Below are 18,100 nucleotides of genomic sequence, written 5' to 3'. Positions count from 1 at the left end.
TTGTTATATCTTTTGTTATGTTTTAGGTCTTCTTCTGAATGATTCTCCCCAGCCACTAGCTCATTCTCTTTTTTCCTCTGGGTTTGCCTGGTGCTACATTAGGCCATTATAAAGAGCATTTGGGGAACTTGAGAGAGGTTGTGTTTCCCTAGTCAAGGCTGTAGTGCTTTGTAGGTGCTGCACAACTAGAGAAGCCACCAGTAGATGTAAATGGGGATACCACATTCCCTTTCTATGTAAATATAGCTTAGGTAAAAAGATGATGGTTAGGCCAAACAAAAGGGATTTTTTTTTTTGTCTCAGTTTCTTACTTTAAAGAACCTTGGCCATCTAGCATTCACCTGTAAATCTTTTCTGTCTCTCCTATGATTTCTTTAGGGCTTTTAATAAGTACTTCTTCACTAGGTCATTTTCCCACAGAACTTCTTAGCCAGTCCCCATGCTGCCACATACATATCATTAATTGCCTCTAAATCTTCTGAGTCTTGGTTTAGCTCTAAAATAAGTCATAATGACCATATCATAAAGTTGTTTGACTTAAAAGTAAACACATAAAGCACAGGGTCGCCTGGGTGGCTCAGTCATTAAGCATTTGCCTTTGGCTCAGGTCATAATCTGGGGCTCCTGGGATCAAGCCCTGAATTGGGGTCCCTGCTCCTCCGGAAGCCTGCTTCTCCCTCTCCACTCCCCCTGCTTGTATTCCCTCTTTCGCTGTCTCTCTCTGTCAAATAAATAAAGTCTTTAAAAAAACCAAAACCAAAAACACATAAAGCACAAAGTCGCTTTTCAAGTCCTAAAGAAATGTTTTATAAGTATTCGTTCCCCTTAAGTATATGGGCATCAAAAGATTTTGTAAACTTTATCTATTTGTAGATGTCCCCATTTGTAGGCAAGAAATGATTAAGTTCAAATATAGGTAAAGTGCCTCACAAGTAAAATAGTCACCAAAGCAAGATTTTTTGTTTTTCTCTTCTCTGGCTCTTAATTTTCATTACCTGCCAGATACGGTATTGATCTTTGGTCAGTAAGATCAGGGTAACCTTCAGGTGATTTGAGACATAAGGAAAGCTCACTGGACTCATGTAGATTTTCTGAATGGACAATTCTAGCCATTGCTGTTTTACTGTTAATACTAAGCTGTCAAATCTTTAGTTGATGTTTTAAATTTAATACTTATTCTCAGATTTAAAAAAAAATCATGCTTGTTTAATATAAAACATTTTTTAACAGAATTTTTTTTTAAATATTTTATTTATTTGACAGAGAGAAATCACAACTAGGCAGAGAGGCAGGCAGAGAGAGAGGAGGAAGCAGGCTCCCTGCAGAGCAGAGAGCCCGATGTGGGGCTCGATCCCAGGACCCTGGGATCATGACCTGAGCCGAAGGCAGAGGCTTTAACCCACTGAGCCACCCAGGCGCCCCTAATATAAAACATTTTTTTAAAGATTTTATTTATTTATTTAACACAAGTAGGCAGAGAGACAGGTAGAGAGAGAAAGGGAAGCAGGCCCCCTGCCGAGCTGAGAGCCTGATGCGGGGCTTGATCCCAGGATCCTGGGATCGTGACCTGAGCCGAAGGCAGAGGCTTAACCTACTGAGCCACCCAGGCGCCCCAGTATAAAACATTTTAAAACATTAAAAAATAATTACTTATTATGCTATCAGTCAGCATTTATTATTGTTAATAATTTTGGTGTGTTTCCTGCTAAGTTGCCTTTTTATACATAAGCATTTTAAATTTTTTAATAATGGATATTTTTAACAAAAATATAGTTATTGTTACTTTTATTGTTTAGAAGTAGTGTGAATTTAGAGGGTAGATCTGGGGTTATATCACCCCATATGTGAAATCAGGTTCTGCCATTTGCTACATGCCAAATGGTTACTCTCTAAATCTGTTTCCTTATCTATAAAAATAGGAATAATAATAGTATGTATTTATTAGGTTGTTGTGAGAATTTAAGTGAGGATAAGTCAAATATTCAAAAATTATTCTTATTGTTGTTATTATATTCCACTGTCAAAACTTTTTTCCTCTGATTTTGAAACTAATATGTATCTATTATGGAAAAATGCAAAAGAGCATATAAAGGAAAGTCATCCATTATTCCACCACCACCCAGAAAATAGAAAACCACTTTTCACATATTCTCTCCCAGTCTTTTTTTTTTTTTAAAGATTTTTTAATTTAATTTTATTTATTTATTTGACAGAGAGAGATCATAAGTAGGCAGAAAGGCAGGCAGAGAGAGTGAGAGGGAAGCAGGCTCCCTGCTGAGCAGAGAGCCCGATGTGGGACTCAATCCCAGGATCCTGAGATCATGACCTGAGCCGAAGGCAGCGGCTTAAACCACTGAGCCACCCACGCGCCCCTTCTTTCCCAGTCTTTTTAGATACTTACTTTTAGGGGGTATAGGGGAAGTAACCTAACATTTACTGTTGACAGTAAATCAACTAAATGGGATTCTTTTTTAAACTTTAAAACATCTTTCTTCACTCTTTATTTCGGTATCTGATATAGTATCATAACTACCCCTAACTATCTTCTCACCCTCACTCTGAAATCAACTTAGGCTAGCTCTTGACTCTTTTGTACTTTCTTTTCTATGCTATATTTTAGCACAAATGCAATCATTATATGTACAACTTCAAATTCTTATTTTTTAACTTAATATTAAGTATTTTCCCATGTCCTTTAAAGTTTTTTAGATAAGGCTTTTCAGTCTTTTTCTTTTTTAATTATGAATATTTCAGATGCATGGAAAATTTTGCTGTCTTCAACCTGTTTCAGAACCTTTTGTTTTTATGTCTGTAGAAACCCATCCTAATTTCTTTCTTTTTATCTCTACAGAGTAAGGGTCAAAAATTAGAACCCATTCCTCATCGAAGACTAAGAATGGTAACAAACACCATTGAAGAAAATTTTCCCCTGGGGACTGTGCAGTTTTTGATGGACTTTGTGTCACCCCAGCATTACCCACCCAGAGAAATTGTGGCTCACATCATCCAGAAAATCCTGCTCAGTGGCTCTGAGACCGTGGATGTCCTAAAGGAGGCCTATATGCTTCTCATGAAAATTCAACAGTATGAACCTTAGATGTTGGTGACTCCCCTAGGGAACCTGGACTCAGGGCACAGCTTTCTCTTGCCTAAGTTTGACTCAGCTAACCATTCAAGAGTGTGACTTAGTATGTCAGTGTTATTTAGGCTACAAGTGACAGGAAAGCCAATCCAAACTAGCTTTAACAGCTGATAACAGAGAATTTGATTATTCATGTTACTAGAAACCTAGGAATAAGATTTAATTCAGTTCAAAATTGTTACCAGGATCCATTTTTCAGCCCCACTTTGCTCTTCTTTTCAGGATCAACTTAGTAGTCTTTCCAGCTTCCAGCTTTTATGAGGCAGAGAGTCCACTTCCTTTATAATCACACAAGATTTCTGAAGTTGAGTCTTATAGGCTTTAATTGCCATAACATGGGGCATGAGCTCATTTTTTAACCAATCACTGTGAACTGAAGGATAGAATATCATGATTGGCTAAATATGCTTCATAGGCTTCATCATCGGATCCTGGTAGATAAAGCTAATGGGCTAGAGTAATAAAGTATTGATTTCTTCAAGGCAAAATTGGGTTACTAATGCCTTCCAAAAGAGAAGTGGATAGTGAAAGTTCCACTACCCTCAGGTGACATGGTATCATGTCAAAGGATAGGCAAGAGTAGTGAGAATAAAAGGAGGTTTCTTGTTTCTGTCATCTTCCACATCCCATCCCCTCTTCCACTGAACTCTCTAGAATTCTAATTCGTGTCACTTGACTTTCAGGCTACATCCAGCTAATGCCAAGACAGTGGAGTGGGACTGGAAACTGCTCACTTATGTCATGGAGGAAGAGGTAACATAACAATTATGAGTGTGTGTCTTCTGAACAAGTCTTAATTAGAAACAGAAGTGATGGCAAATCTACTAGTAAAGTCCTTGACCTTATTCCCTCCTTGTACTCCCATCCCCACCAAAAAATCCCTATTAAAATGGTATATGCTTCTTCTACTTGAAAATTAAGTGCATTCTCTTATCCTTCCCCTTCTTAAGATTCCATTAAAAAGAATAGTAAAGGAATAGATAAAGATATAAATCCATGGCAATGAAGATAAGGGGAAGGGCAACAGATCTGAATGAAAACTAGAAAAACTAGTAAGATTGTTACTGGTGAAGCTAAGCAGAGAAAGCCACAGGCTATAATACATGCAGCCAAGAAGTGAGGAAATCTACCCTTTAGAGCAGAGAGTTTTCAACTCAGAAACACAATATATATAAGAGGGTTGGATTCAGAGATAGGCCATAACTTTGTTAAAAGTTTGTAGGTAGAACTGACATCCTCTCCATTCTTGAGTACAGAAAGTTCAGTCATCAGTCTACCTAATTTCAGGGGGAAAGTCAGAGGATTTATTGTCTAAAAACATTGAATGAACCAACTGTCATAAACGAAGGCATCTAGTAGAGTTGGTATTCCCGGAAAACTCTTCTGCATTCTGATTTCTAGGGATCCTTAAACTTAATTGCCAGCTGTCTGTCTGCTCACCCAAAGCGCTTGGATGGAACAAATTACTTTCAACTTAGAATTCTAAATTCAACCAGACTATTATTCAAGTGTGAGTGTAACATAAAGACATGTAGGAACTTTAAAAAATACTCCAACGCCTCATTTCTTTGGTTACCTAAAGGTATGCATCAAAAGAATGAGAATGGAGGAGTAATAAAGAGGGAGGCACAGGATCCAGGGAACACGAGATATCTCCAAGAGAATAATAGAATTCCTAAAATTATGTTGAATAGTAGACCTAGAGAGCATTCAGTCCGGATTGGAGCAAAATAACTTAGGGCTTTAAGAATTATCTGGGAAGCATCACCAAGATGATAGACAAGGGAGCTCCATGCTATTGTTCTCCAATGGAAATGCCAAATTAAGAAAAATATATGGACCAGTATACTTCTGTGAAAACTCTGGAGATAATTGAGAATCTCTAGTACCCACGAAAATACATAATCAAGAAAGGACTCAATGCAAGGAGTAGGAAATTGGGGTTATTTTGTGTGTCCGTGCCCCTCCTCTACACACCTTAGCATGGTGCAACTGGTAGGAAACCTCACACACCACAGCTCCTCCCTCAAGGTGGAAACAAAAGAGTGGATTTTGAGTCCAGTGCCCTGGCTTATTAGGGAGCTTCCCAACGGATAGTTTTTGTCTCACCTGACTCAAATTACTGATGGGAATAGTGGTATAATTTGAAAGCTGCTGAAAAGAGAGGTGAGCACTGCCACATGTTAGAGCTTCAGGAATTTTGTAGCTCCACAGGCAAGTACCAGGGGAGCAAAAGGCTGCATTCCTGAGAAGAAACAAAGGCAAGCCATTTAGGAAATTAAGACAGATAAAAGTACAGATACAAGCCCAGAGAAAACATATCCCCAGGAAAGTTCTGAGAAAGTCCAGAACCTTTATTCAGGCTAATTGGAGAAGATCTTACCCTGCATGAACTCAGTGAATAGATTGAGAAGGGTGTTTGTTTTTTCCAAATGCTTAAGCCTCAGCTAAAGATTACAAGGCATACGAAGAAACTGGAAAGTATGTCCCAGTCAGAGGAACAGAATAAAGCTCCAGAAACCAACCATAAAGTAACACAGATCTCTCAACTTCCTAACAAAGAATGTTTTTAAACTATCTCAGAAATGCCCAAGGAGGGGCGCTCAGTCAGTTAAGCGTTCAATTCTTGATTTTGGCTCAGGTTGTCATGGGGTCAAACCCTGCAACAGGCTCTGTGCTCAGCACAGAGTTGGCTTGGGATTCTTTCTCTCCCTCTGCTCTTGCACTTCCCTGCTCCTATGCATGCACACGTGTGCATACACTCTCACTCTCTAAAATAAATAAATAAATCTTTAAAAATGCACAAGGAGCTAAAAGAGAACAGGGATAGACAACTAACTGAAGCATGAAAATGATGGATGAACAAAATGAGAATATTAAAACACTATTAGAATCAAACATATTCTGGAGCTGGAAAGTATAATAACTGAACTGAAAAATTCACTAGAGGGATTCAACAGCAGACTTGACAGGCAGAAGAAAACAGTCAATGAACTTGAAGAAAGGTCATTTGAAATCATTGAGACAGAGGAACAAAAAGAAAACAAAATGAAGAAAATTGAAGAGAGCCTAAGGGACTATGGGACATCATTAAGTGGACCATATAAGCATTATGGGAGTCTGAAGAGAAGAGAAAAAGGAGCAGAGAGCTTATTTGAAAAAATAGTGACCCTGAACTTCCCAAATCTGAGGAAAGAAATATACACAATTTCATGAAGCTCAATTCCAATGAGGTTAAACCAGAGACTCACACCAAGACATGTTACAATCAAAGTGTCAAAAGTTAAAGATAGACTCTTGAAAACAGCAAGAGAAAAGTGACTCACCATATACAAGAGAGCTTGCATAAGATTTTCGGAAGATTCTCAGCAGAACCTTGCAAGCAGAAGGCAATAGAATGAGATATTCAAAGTGCTGGAGGAAAAATAAAAAGCTATTAGCCAAAAATACTATATCCAGGTAAGCCATCCTTCAAAAATGAGGGAGAGCAGGAGAGAAGCAACACATCCCATACAGGATCTCAATAAGATAATCAGCAGCTTTCTCATCAGAAGTTTTAGAAGCCAGAAGGTAGTAGGCTGATATAGTCAAAGCGCTAAAGAATAAAACTCAACCAAGATTGCTTTATTCAACAAAGTTATTTTTCAAAAGTGAGACAGAAATACATCCCCAGATAAACAAAAGCTGAGGGAGTTCATTTCCACCAGCCATGCCCAGCAAGAAAGCCTAAGGGGAGTCCTGCAGAGTAAAATGAAACACTGATAGTAACTTGAAGCCATGAGAAGAAATAAAGGTGTCAGTAAAGGTAAATATATGGGCAATTATAAAAACTACTATTATTATAACAACAGTTTATAACATTTGATTTTGTGTATGGTTAAGTGACTAATTCAAGTTTCATAATTATTAGTCTAAAAGCTAGTATTATTAAAACTTTGAAACTCCACATTTTGCTTTCTACATAATTTAAGATAATAATGCATTTAAAAGAATTACTAATTTATTTGTATGAAGATATAGTTATGTGACATCAACAATCAAAAGGGTGACAGACCTATAAAGGAACAATTTTTATGTTATTGAAGTTAAACTTGCATGAATTCAAATTAGAGCATCAGAATATTAAAGGCAGTCATGATGGTAACCATAAAGACAACAGCTATAGAAATACACAAAAGAAAATGACAAAAGAATTTAAAATATTCACTATAAAAATATCAACTAAGACAAAAGACAATGATGCAGGAAATAAGGAACAAAAAAGCTGTAAGGCATTTAGAAAACAGCACAACAGAAGTGCATCCTTCCTTATCAGTAATTGCTGTAAATGTAAATGAATTAAACTTTCCAGTCAAAACACAGATTAGCAGAATAGATAAAAACACATGATGATCCAACTACATGCTATCTACAAGAAACTCACTTTACATCAAAAGACATAAGTAGGTTGAAAGTGAAAGAATGGGAAAAGGTATTCCATGGAAACAGTAACCAAAACAGGTGGCTGTACTAATATGAGACAAAATAAACTTTAAATCAGAAAATGTTGCAATAGACAAAGGAGTACATTATATATTAATTAAAAGATTCAATACAGCTGTAAGATAAAATAATCATAAATATTTATGTACCTAATGATAGACAATCAGGATATGAAGCAAAAACTGACAGAATTGAAGGAGAAAATATAGAGAGTTCTATATAAATAATTGGAGACTTCAGTACCCCACTCACATTAATGAATAAAATAACCAGAATAGAAGATAGGTAAGGAAAGAGAAAAAATTAAATAAACACTGCAATAAACCAACCAGGTCTAACAGTTATATGCAGAATATTCTACCATAACAGCATGCTCCTTCTTCTTAGTGCACATGGGACATATTCCAGGATAAACCATGTGTTAGGCCACTAATTAAGTCCCAGTAGATTTTAAAAGATAGATACCATATAAAGTATCTTCATTCTATGAAACCAGCATCACCCTGATATTAAAGCCAGATACAGACACTAGAAGAAAACTGCAGTCCAATATCCCTGTGAACAGGGATGCAAAATCTCCAGCAAAATATTAGTAAACCAAATTGAACACCGTATTGTATGGATTAAACATCATAATCAAGTGGGATTTATCTGAGAATACAAGGATGGTTCAATCTACAAAAATCAATCAATGAAATACACTACATTAACAGAATTACAGATAAAACCACATGATTACCTCAGTTGAGGCAAAAGATGCATTTGACAGAATTCTACACATTTCATCATAAAAACTCTCAACAAACTAGGAATAGAGGGAAACTATCTCATAAAAGTACTATATGGCCCACAGCAAACATCATATTCAGTGGTGAAATATTGAAGCTCTTCCTCTAAGATTAGGAATAATGTAAGAATACCTACTTTTGTCTCTTGCACCCAACATAGTATTGGAAGTTCTAACCAAAGCAGTTAGGCAAGGAAGGGAAATAAAAGACAACCAGATTGAAAAGCAAGAAGCAGAATTATCTCTATTCATAGACAACGTGATCTTTTTTTTTTTTTTTTTGACAACATGATCTTATATGAAGAAAGCCCTAAAGATTTGACACAGAAAAATTGTTAGAGCTAATAAATTCAGCAAAGTTGCAGGATACAAAATCAAGACACAAAAATCAATTGCATTTCTGTATACTAGCAATCTGAAAAGGAAGTTAAGAAAACAGTTCTATTAACTAAAGTATCAAGAACAATAGAATACTTAGGGGTGAACCTAACCAAAGAGATGAACAATTTGTACACTGAAAACTATAAAACTTTACTGAAAGAAAATAAAGAAGACATAAATAAATGATATCTCATGCTCATAGACTGAAAGAATTGTTATTGTTAAGATGTCAGTAGTACCCAAAGTAATGCACAGAATCAGCACAGTCCCTATCAAAATCCCAACAGTACTTTTTGCAGAAATAGAAAAATCTATCCTAAATTCATATAGAATTTAAGAGGACCCTGAATAGCCAAAACAACCTTGAAAAAGGAGAACAAAATTGGACAATTCATACTTGTTGATTTTAAATATAAAGCTACAGTCATCAAAACAGTGTGGTACTCTCGTAAAGATAGACATACAGACATATGGAATAATATGGAGAACCGCCCCCCCCCCAAAATTTTGTGAGTATGGTCAAGTGATACTTATCAAAGGTGCCAAGACCATTCAATGGAGAACAGATAGTCTCTTCAACAAATGGTTTTGGGGAAACTGGATAGCCATATGCAAAAGAATGAAGTTGGACCCTTCTCTAATACCATATACAAAAATTAACTCTAAATGGAATGAAAATCTCTGACATCAGACCAAAAATGATAAAACTTTAAGGAGAAAGTATAGCGGAAAGCTTCATGACATTGGATTTGGCATTGTTTTCTCTGGTATGACACCAAAGACATGAACAAATAAAAAACAGACAAATGGAACTATATCAAAGTTTAAAACTTCTGTGAATCAGAGAACACAGTCAGGAGTGAAAAGGCAGCCTATGGAATGGGAGAAAATATTTTAAAGTCACATACCTGGGGGCACCAGGTGACTCAGTTGGTTAAGCATCTGCCTTCTCAGGGTCCTGGGATCGAGCCCCACATCAGCCTCCTTGCTCAGCTGGGAGCCTACTTCTCCCTCTCCCTCTGCCTGCTGCTGCCCCTGCTTGTGCTCTCTCTCTCAAATGAATAAATAAAATATTTTTTAAAAATCACATCTGATATTAATATCCAGAATATACAAAGAACTCCTATAACTTAACAACATTTAAACATTTTACTACAAAACTGACAGAAGTAAAGGAAAAATTGAACAACAAACTAACCTGATTTTTAAATGGGTAAAGGACTGGAATAGATATTTTTCCAAAGATGATATACAAATAGCCAGTAAGCATATGAAAGGATGCTCAACATCACTAATCACAGAGAAATGCAAATCAAAATTAGAATGAGATATCATTTCACACCATCAGAAAGGGTACCATTAAAACAAAAATTTTTAATGAAAATAAATAGTGCCAAGGATGTAGAGAAATTAGATCACTTGCCCACTGTGGGTAGGATTATAAAATAGTATAGCCCCTATGGAAGATTATATAGTGTTTCTTAAAAAAATTAAAATAGAATTACCATACGATCCATTAATCCCACTTCATATATTCCCACAGGGGTATATATGTAAAAGAATTGAAAGAAGGGTCTTGAAGAGATATTTGCACACCCATGTTTATAGCAGCATTATTCACAATAGCCAAGAAGTGGAAGTAACTGAAGTGTCCATCAACAGATGACTAGGTAAACAAAATGCGGTAATACAGATAAGACGAAACATTAATTTTGCTTTAAACAGGAAGGAAATCCTCCCATATGCTACAACATGGATGGTAGCCTAATGAAGACAAAATACTAAGTGAAATAAGCCAGTTACAAAAAGATAGTATATAATTTGATGTACCTGAATTGTCTATAGTAGTTATATTAATACAAAAAAGAAATGGGAGCTCCCAGGTGGTTCACTCGGTTGGGCGTCCAACTGCTGATTTCACCTCAGGTCTTGAACTCTGGGTTGTGGATTCAGGCCCCATGTTGGGCCCCACGCTGGGCTCTGTGCTGGTCATGGAGCCTACTTAAATTTAAAAAAAAATTTTTTTTAAGCAAATAGAATGTTGGTTACCAGGGCCTAGGTGGAGGGGGAAATTGGGTGTTACTTTTCAATGTATGTAGAGTTTCATCTTGCAAGATGGAAAAGTTCTGGAGATCTGTTGCACAATTATGTGAATATGCTTAACAAGACTAAACTGTACACTTAAAAATGGTTATAATAGTAAACTTTGTTACATGTTTTTTACCGCAATTCTTTTTAATTTACAAAGAAAACAGGAAATAACAAATGTTTCCAAGAAAGTAGAGATACAGGAAGTCCCATAAATTGTTGGTGGGAATGTAAATGGTACAGCCACTTCAGGAAACAGTTTGGCAGTTTCTTTTAAAAATTAAACATAAGGGGCGCCTGGGTGGGTGGCTCAGTGGGTTAAAGCCTCTGCCTTTGGCTCAGGTCATGATCCCAGAGTCCTGGGATCAAGCCCCACATCAGGCTCTCTGCTCGGCAGGGAGCCTGCTTCCTTCTCTCTCTCCGCCTGCCTCTCTGCCTACTTGTGATCTCTCTCTGTCAAATAAATAAAAATAATATCTTAAAAAAAAATTAAACATAAGCTTTTCATATGACCTAGCTCTTCCACTTCAGATACTTACCACCCAAATGAAAATATATGTCTAATAAAGGCTAACATGTGAATGTTCATAGCAGCATTATCCATGCTAACAAAAAGTGGAAACTGGCCAAATGTCCATCATCAGTTGAATGGATAAGCAAAATGTGCTATATTTATACATGGGGATACAACGCAATAATTTTTGAAAATGAGCTCTTGATACATGCTATGACATGGACAAACCTCAAAATAAATACTAAGCTAAGTAAAAAGAAGCCACATACACAAGGTCACATACTGTATAATTCTGCATATATGAAATGTCCAGAAGGGTAAAGCAGTAGAGCCCAAAGTAGAGGAGTGTTTATACCAGGGGCTAGAGGTGGGAATGGGAATGAACTGTAAACAGGCATGAGGAATCTTATTTCAGTTACGAAGATGTTCTTTTGTAACATTTATTTATTTTAGAATAAGTGAGCACTCATGAATATGGGGAGAGTCAGAGGGAGAGAATTTTCAAGCAGACTCCACACTGAGCATGGAGCCCATCATGGGCCTCAGTCTCATGACCCATGAGATCATGACCTAAGCTGAAACCAAGAATTGGACACTTAACCAACTAAGTCACCCAGGCACCCCTATGAAGATGTTCTAAAAATTGATGCTCATAGCTGCCAAACTCAATAAACTTACAACAAATTACTGAATTGTACTTTTAAAATGGGTAAATTGTTGAGGTTTTATAATAAAGTTTTTTAAAAATGAAAAAAAAATTGGAAAAGATGAGTATTCTCAAGATTAAACATTCTTGAGGAGTTGAAAGAAGCAAAGTGTTCGCTGTAGGCAGTGTATAGAGAATAAAAAAAAGAAATTTTAGGAAAAACAAAAAGCTTCAGAAGAAAAGAATGATTTTCCTAGTATACTATTATATAGATTTCCATCATCAGTCCATGGAAGACTGCTAGTCCCCACATAAAAAGCCTTGTAACCCAGATGTTTCCCTCTCTCAGAATCATAGCCAGCAGTCTCTCTCCTGTGCCATAGTAAATAATTTTAACATAGTATTCATACTGTAAACACTGTAATATTTAGAATCAATTTTAAAAAAGGCATTAAAGAATTTTATTAGCCTTGACAGTGGAAAACAGAAAAGCATAGAAGATAAAGATTAGGGGATGAAAAGGGATAGGATCTCTGAGAATAGTAGGGTTGCTATAACATCTTTATCTCTATCCCAAGTGGGGAGTCAAGAGATACTATCTATAGATGTTGGAACATAAATTGAAATAGTTATTTTAGGAAGAGAAGGAGGGAAGTGGCATAGTGAGTTAAATCCTTATCTAGCACAGCAGAAGCCAATAGGTAATGTCTAAAGTTAATAAATCAAGAAATAGTGATGAGCATCTTTTTTTTTCTTTTTCTATTTGACATTGCCCCTTTTTAAATTAACATATAATGTATTATTTGTTTCAGGGGAACAGCTCTGTGAATCATGTCTTAACACAATTCACAGCACACTCACCATAGCACATACACTCCCCAATGTCCATCACCCCACCACCCCATCCCTCCCACACCTCTCCACTCCAGCATCCCTCAATTTGTTTCCTGAGACCAAGAGTCTGTTATGGTTTGTCTCCCTCTCTGGTTTCGTCTTGTTTCATTTTTCCCTCCCTTCCCTGTCTTGTTTCTCAGGTTCCTCAAATTAGTGAGATCATATGATAATTGTTGCTCTCTGATTGACTTATTTCCCTTAGCATAATACCCTCTAGTTCCATCCACGTCGTTGCATATAGGAAGGTTTCAGGGTTTTTTATGGCTGCATAGTATTCCACTGTGTGTATGTGTATATCTGTATATGTAAATATATATATATACCACATCTTCTTTATCCATTCATCTGTTGATGGACATCTGGGTTCTTTCCACAGTTTGGCTACTGTGGACATTGCTGCTATAAACATTCAGGTGCACATGCCCCTTCGGATCACTACATTTGTATCTTTGGCGTAAATACCCAGTAGTACGATTACTGGTCGTAGGGTAGCTCTATTTTCAACTTTTTGAAGAACCTCCATGCTGTTTTCCAGAGTGGCTGCACGAGCTTGCATTCCCACCAACAGTGTAGGAGGGTCTTTTTAGAGATTATTAGGTTAACTTTCAGAAGAAAGAGTTTAAAATTTCCCTCTAAGGTACTGCAGGGAGCAAGCAGTAGTGGAGAGCGAGTGGTGTTAGTGGAAGACTTTCACCATAAATCTAGCACAAGTACTTGATTTTTAAAAAATCATTTGTACCAATTAATAAAGATAAGAGAAAAAATATGCACATTTGGAAGACAAGGTTATCCATCCCCACCTCCTCTTCAAAAAGAAAAAAATTTTTTGTGCTTACCATGTTTATTCTTTTTCCTGCTGACTAAACCATACCCTAGTCCCTGAGTATATATTCTCAGAGTATATGCATACCCCCTAGTGTTTGAAAAGCTCCTTAAGAGTCCAGCAGTGGTTTAGGGCCTTGTCCTTTGAATTTTCAAAGCCTGAGCTCCTGAACCTGGGTCCCAGCACTTGTCTCCCACAAAAGGGAAACCAACAAATGGTGTATGTCTGCCTGGTGTGTCACAGGTCCTTACAGTGGTTTTGGTATGGTTATGGTTATCACCATGTAAATCATAGAGACACTGAGACTCAGAAGGGCAAGTTGAATAAGGTGTGGATCTGAGTTTAAAACAGTCAAGCAAAAATAAATACATAAGATCTGTGTGCCATCAAAGCCTGCATTATTTTTTTTAATTTTATTTTATTTAATTGACAGAAATCAAAACTAGGCAGAGAGGCAGGCAGAGAGAGAGGAGGAAGCAGGATCCCTGCGGAGCAGAGAGCCTGATGCAGGGCTTGATCCCAGGACTCTGGGATCATGACCTGAGCCGAAGGCAGAGGCTTTAACCCACTGAGCCACCCAGGCGCCCCCAAAGCCTACATTCTTTTTTTTTTTTTTTTTTTTTTTAGATTTTATTTATTTATTTGACAGAGAGAGATCACAAGTAGACAGAGAGGCAGGCAGAGAGAGAGAGAGAGGGAAGCAGGCTCGCCGCTGAGCAGAGAGCCCGATGCGGGACTCGATCCCAGGACCCTGAGATCATGACCTGAGCCGAAGGCAGCGGTTTAACCCACTGAGCCACCCAGGCGCCCCCAAAGCCTACATTCTTATCTACATCAGTTGGGCTTTCTGAGTTAGGATCATTTCACTGTAACAGAAAACCTAACTCATTGCTAGAACAATGACAGTATGCATCAGTTCACATTACTAGAAGGTTAGCAGTGGTATGGACATCTTGACTGCTCAGTCAGCAGCTCAGGAGGGTCATTTGGGAACCAGTTTTTGTCTCTCTGTTCTGATAGCCACAGTTTGGGGCTTATCCTGAGACTGATGGTCAAGTTCGGTGAGAGACTGACTTCTCATGGCTATCTGTCTCTTAAAATTAGGAAGCCTATAGTCCTGAGGCTCCAGGCTCCAAGACTGCCCTATTTTCCCTTTTTTCTAATGACGTAGACCACCTGCTCTCAGGAACTTCTTTTAGGTACAAACTTGTTGCCGCATGGCCTTCCCTTGGACTTCGTATTTATGAGAGCCCAATACTCACTGTCATCAGGAAATTGAGAGGAAATACTTCTCTTTTTTTCCCCACAGGGACAGAATCTGCCTGGGCGAGTCCTTTTTCTGCGTTATGTGGTACAGACCCTGGAAGATGACTTCCAGCAGATCCTGAGGAGGCAGCGACAGCACCTACAACAGTCCATTGCAAGCACTGTGCTGTCCTGTGACAAGCAGCCCCACAATGTCAGGTAACCAGCATCTGAGCCTGGGGCTGACGAGAGGTTGGGAACATAGGTGGGCAGCGACTCAAGCCTCGAGAACATTGAGGGGATGAGACTAGAGTCACTTGATAGTATAACAGGGATAGCTATTAAAACTATAGATGATCTGGGGCGCCTGGGTGGCTCAGTCATTAAGCGTCTGCCTTCAGCTCAGGTCATGATCCCAGCGTCCTGGGATCAAGCCCCACTTCGGGCTCCCTGCTCAGCGGGAAGTCTGCTTTCCCTCTCCTAGCCCCCGTGCTTGTGTTCCCTCTCTCTCTGTGTCTCTCTCTGTCAAATAAATAAATAAAATCTTTTAAAAAACCAAAAACTATAGATGAGCCTATAGGGTGCCTGGGCAACTCAGTCACTAAGCTGCTGCCTTCTGCTCAGGTCATGTTCCTGGGGTCCTAGGATCGAGTCCCGCATTGGGCTCTCTGCTCGGTGGGAAGCCTGCTTCTCCTTCTCCCTCTCCCCCTACTTCTGTTCCTTCTCTCATTGTATGTGTCTCTCTCTGTGAAATAAATAAATAAGTATCTTAAAAAAAAAAAAAAACTATAGGTGATCCTAAAAGAAAAATCTCTCTATACCAGCTCTATATTAGGCACCACAGCCTTCGTGGTTTTTCTCAAGACCGTCATATGTTCTTTGGAGTATTTCAGAATTGTCCAGGAGATCCTAACTATGCAAAACTTTTCACAGCTTTCGGGGGCACCTGGGTGGCTCAGTGGGTTGAGCCTCTGCCTTCGGCTCAGGTCATGATCTCAGGGTCCTGGGATCGAGCCCCGCATCGGGCTCTCTGCTCAGCAGGGAGCCTGCTTCCTCCTCTCTCTGCCTACTTGTGATCTCTGTCTGTCAAATAAATAAATGAATAAAATCTTTAAAAAAAAAAAAAAACTTTTCACAGCTTTCATAAACCTCAATTTATTTCCATATTCCTGAGTAACTCAAAATAACTTATTTGTCACTACTAGTTTCTGAAAAGTAATATATGATAATAGGTCATGTGGCTAAGAATCCAGGACAAAATGGTAGCTAGGAAGCATGTGTTCTTTCTTGTACAATCAGGGCAAGAGAGAGCTTCTGGAAGCTTCAGAGCAGGGAGACACCATATCCTTATATCAGTGGGAGAAAATGTGATTTCTGGGGTGGTGATCTCAGGCTGGAATTTTCCTCTGCGAACTACAACTCTTGCTTTTTTTGGAAATGGTTTTCACCAGACTGAAGTACTAGCATCCTTTCTTTTACCAGCATCATTGAAACTCTTCCATTCATGTTTATGTTCCCATATGTTCTTGCATGTTTGTTAAAAATAGTATTCTATGGGCCAGTGTAGAATATTAACTATTATAATTACTTTAATAGAAAAGGAGGAACCAAAAAAAAAAAAAGAAAGAAAAGGAGGAACCTTCATATTGTTTTGAGCATCATCCAGATTCCCTGCTTAGTTTGCATGGCTGTATTCATTTTCCGAGATGTGGCATTTTATGTAGCTTAGATGTTAATGATTGTAGGATAAAAAAAAAACAGTAAGTAGAGAATCTACAAAAAGCACAGAATAGCATAGTTGTGTTTTAAATGGAAAAATGACAATTTAATTAATGAGAGCAACTCTAGCAACCATTTTGCTCTGTGAGCCTAGGCACTGGACTGAGTGGAAGACGAGGGACAGACCTACTTGACCCACTCATGTCAGCTGCTTTCGTTTCTACTTTGCACTATGCAGAGTATGATCTTGGGTTTAAGGTTTAAAGATAGGCATTTGTGGCTTCATAGTCAAGCCAGATCCTCTATTTTGCTTTTTATCAACGAGAATAATCATCTGTTCAGATGGAGGAAAAACCTGTCGTTTTTGATTCACTAAGAGATGAATATTAGATTGAGGTTGTGGTTACACAGATATATACATATATTTATCAAACTTATCAAGTAAAAACCTGTGTGCAATTTATTGTACGTAAACCTCAAAGGTGAGTTTTTGTTAATTGGGATATAGCAGATACATGATGTTGTATTAGATTCAGGTGTACAACGTACTGATTGGACATGTCTGTATGTTGTGCTATGCTCACCACAGTGTAGCCACCATGTGTCACCACACTACATTGCTGTAATATCACTGATTACATTCCCTATGCTGTACCTTTCAGCCATGTGACTCATTCATTCCAAAACTGGTAGCCCGTACGCCCTAACCCCCTCCACCTGCTTTCCTCATCCTTCCACCCCTTGTGCTCTGGCAACCACCAATTTGTTTTCTGTATTTATGAGTCTGTTTCTGGTTTTTTGTTTTGTTTTATAGATTGCACAAATAAGTGAAATCAAATGATATCTGTATTTCTGTGACTTACTTCATCTAGCATAATACCCTCTTGGTCCATCCATGTTCTCACAAATGGCAAGATCTCATTCTTTCTTCTTTATCCATTCATCTATTGATGGACACTTGAGTTGCTTCCATGTCTTAGCTACTATAAATAATGCTACATAGAACATAGGGGTGCTGTTTTGAACAAAAGATTCACAGCAGCCATGTTTCCTTCTCAAAAAGGAAAGAAAACTATTATTATTATTATTATTATTATTATTATTATTATTATTATTATAGAAGCCTAATGGAAACAGAAAAGGAAATGGATCTATGCATAGATGAAGGTAATAATAGTCAAAACATGAGAATAAGGCAAAGTCCCATCAGATCAGGTACTTAACAACATCCAGCCTCATCAGCTGGGGAAGCCCCATGGAAACAGCCAGGCTGGCGTCCCAACTGAGAAGCCTGGGCAGAGCATCCTCCCCTTGGGCGAAACTTCTAACTGACCATTCCCATAAGGGCCAGATTTATAGGGTAAATAACAGGGTTTGAA

At 38.1% G+C, this 18,100-nt stretch overlaps 1 protein-coding gene across 1 annotated transcript in view; it reads left to right on the top strand.

Moving 5' to 3' along the window:
* The window catches only part of SIMC1 (SUMO interacting motifs containing 1), a 77,465-nt gene that overhangs the window by 34,941 nt on the left and 24,424 nt on the right, over positions 1–18,100 (top strand). The window contains exons 3-5 of the mRNA XM_046000120.1: positions 2,852–3,084; positions 3,826–3,895; positions 15,067–15,221. Of these exons, the coding sequence (XP_045856076.1) occupies positions 2,852–3,084; positions 3,826–3,895; positions 15,067–15,221 (458 nt within the window). The remainder of the gene's footprint in view (positions 1–2,851; positions 3,085–3,825; positions 3,896–15,066; positions 15,222–18,100) is intronic.

Source organism: Meles meles, chromosome 3 (assembly GCF_922984935.1).
Source record: "Meles meles chromosome 3, mMelMel3.1 paternal haplotype, whole genome shotgun sequence".
NCBI classification, from domain to species: domain Eukaryota; kingdom Metazoa; phylum Chordata; class Mammalia; order Carnivora; family Mustelidae; genus Meles; species Meles meles.
Note: the sequence above shows the minus strand (reverse complement) of the source record. Positions and strands in the feature narration are given on the sequence as shown.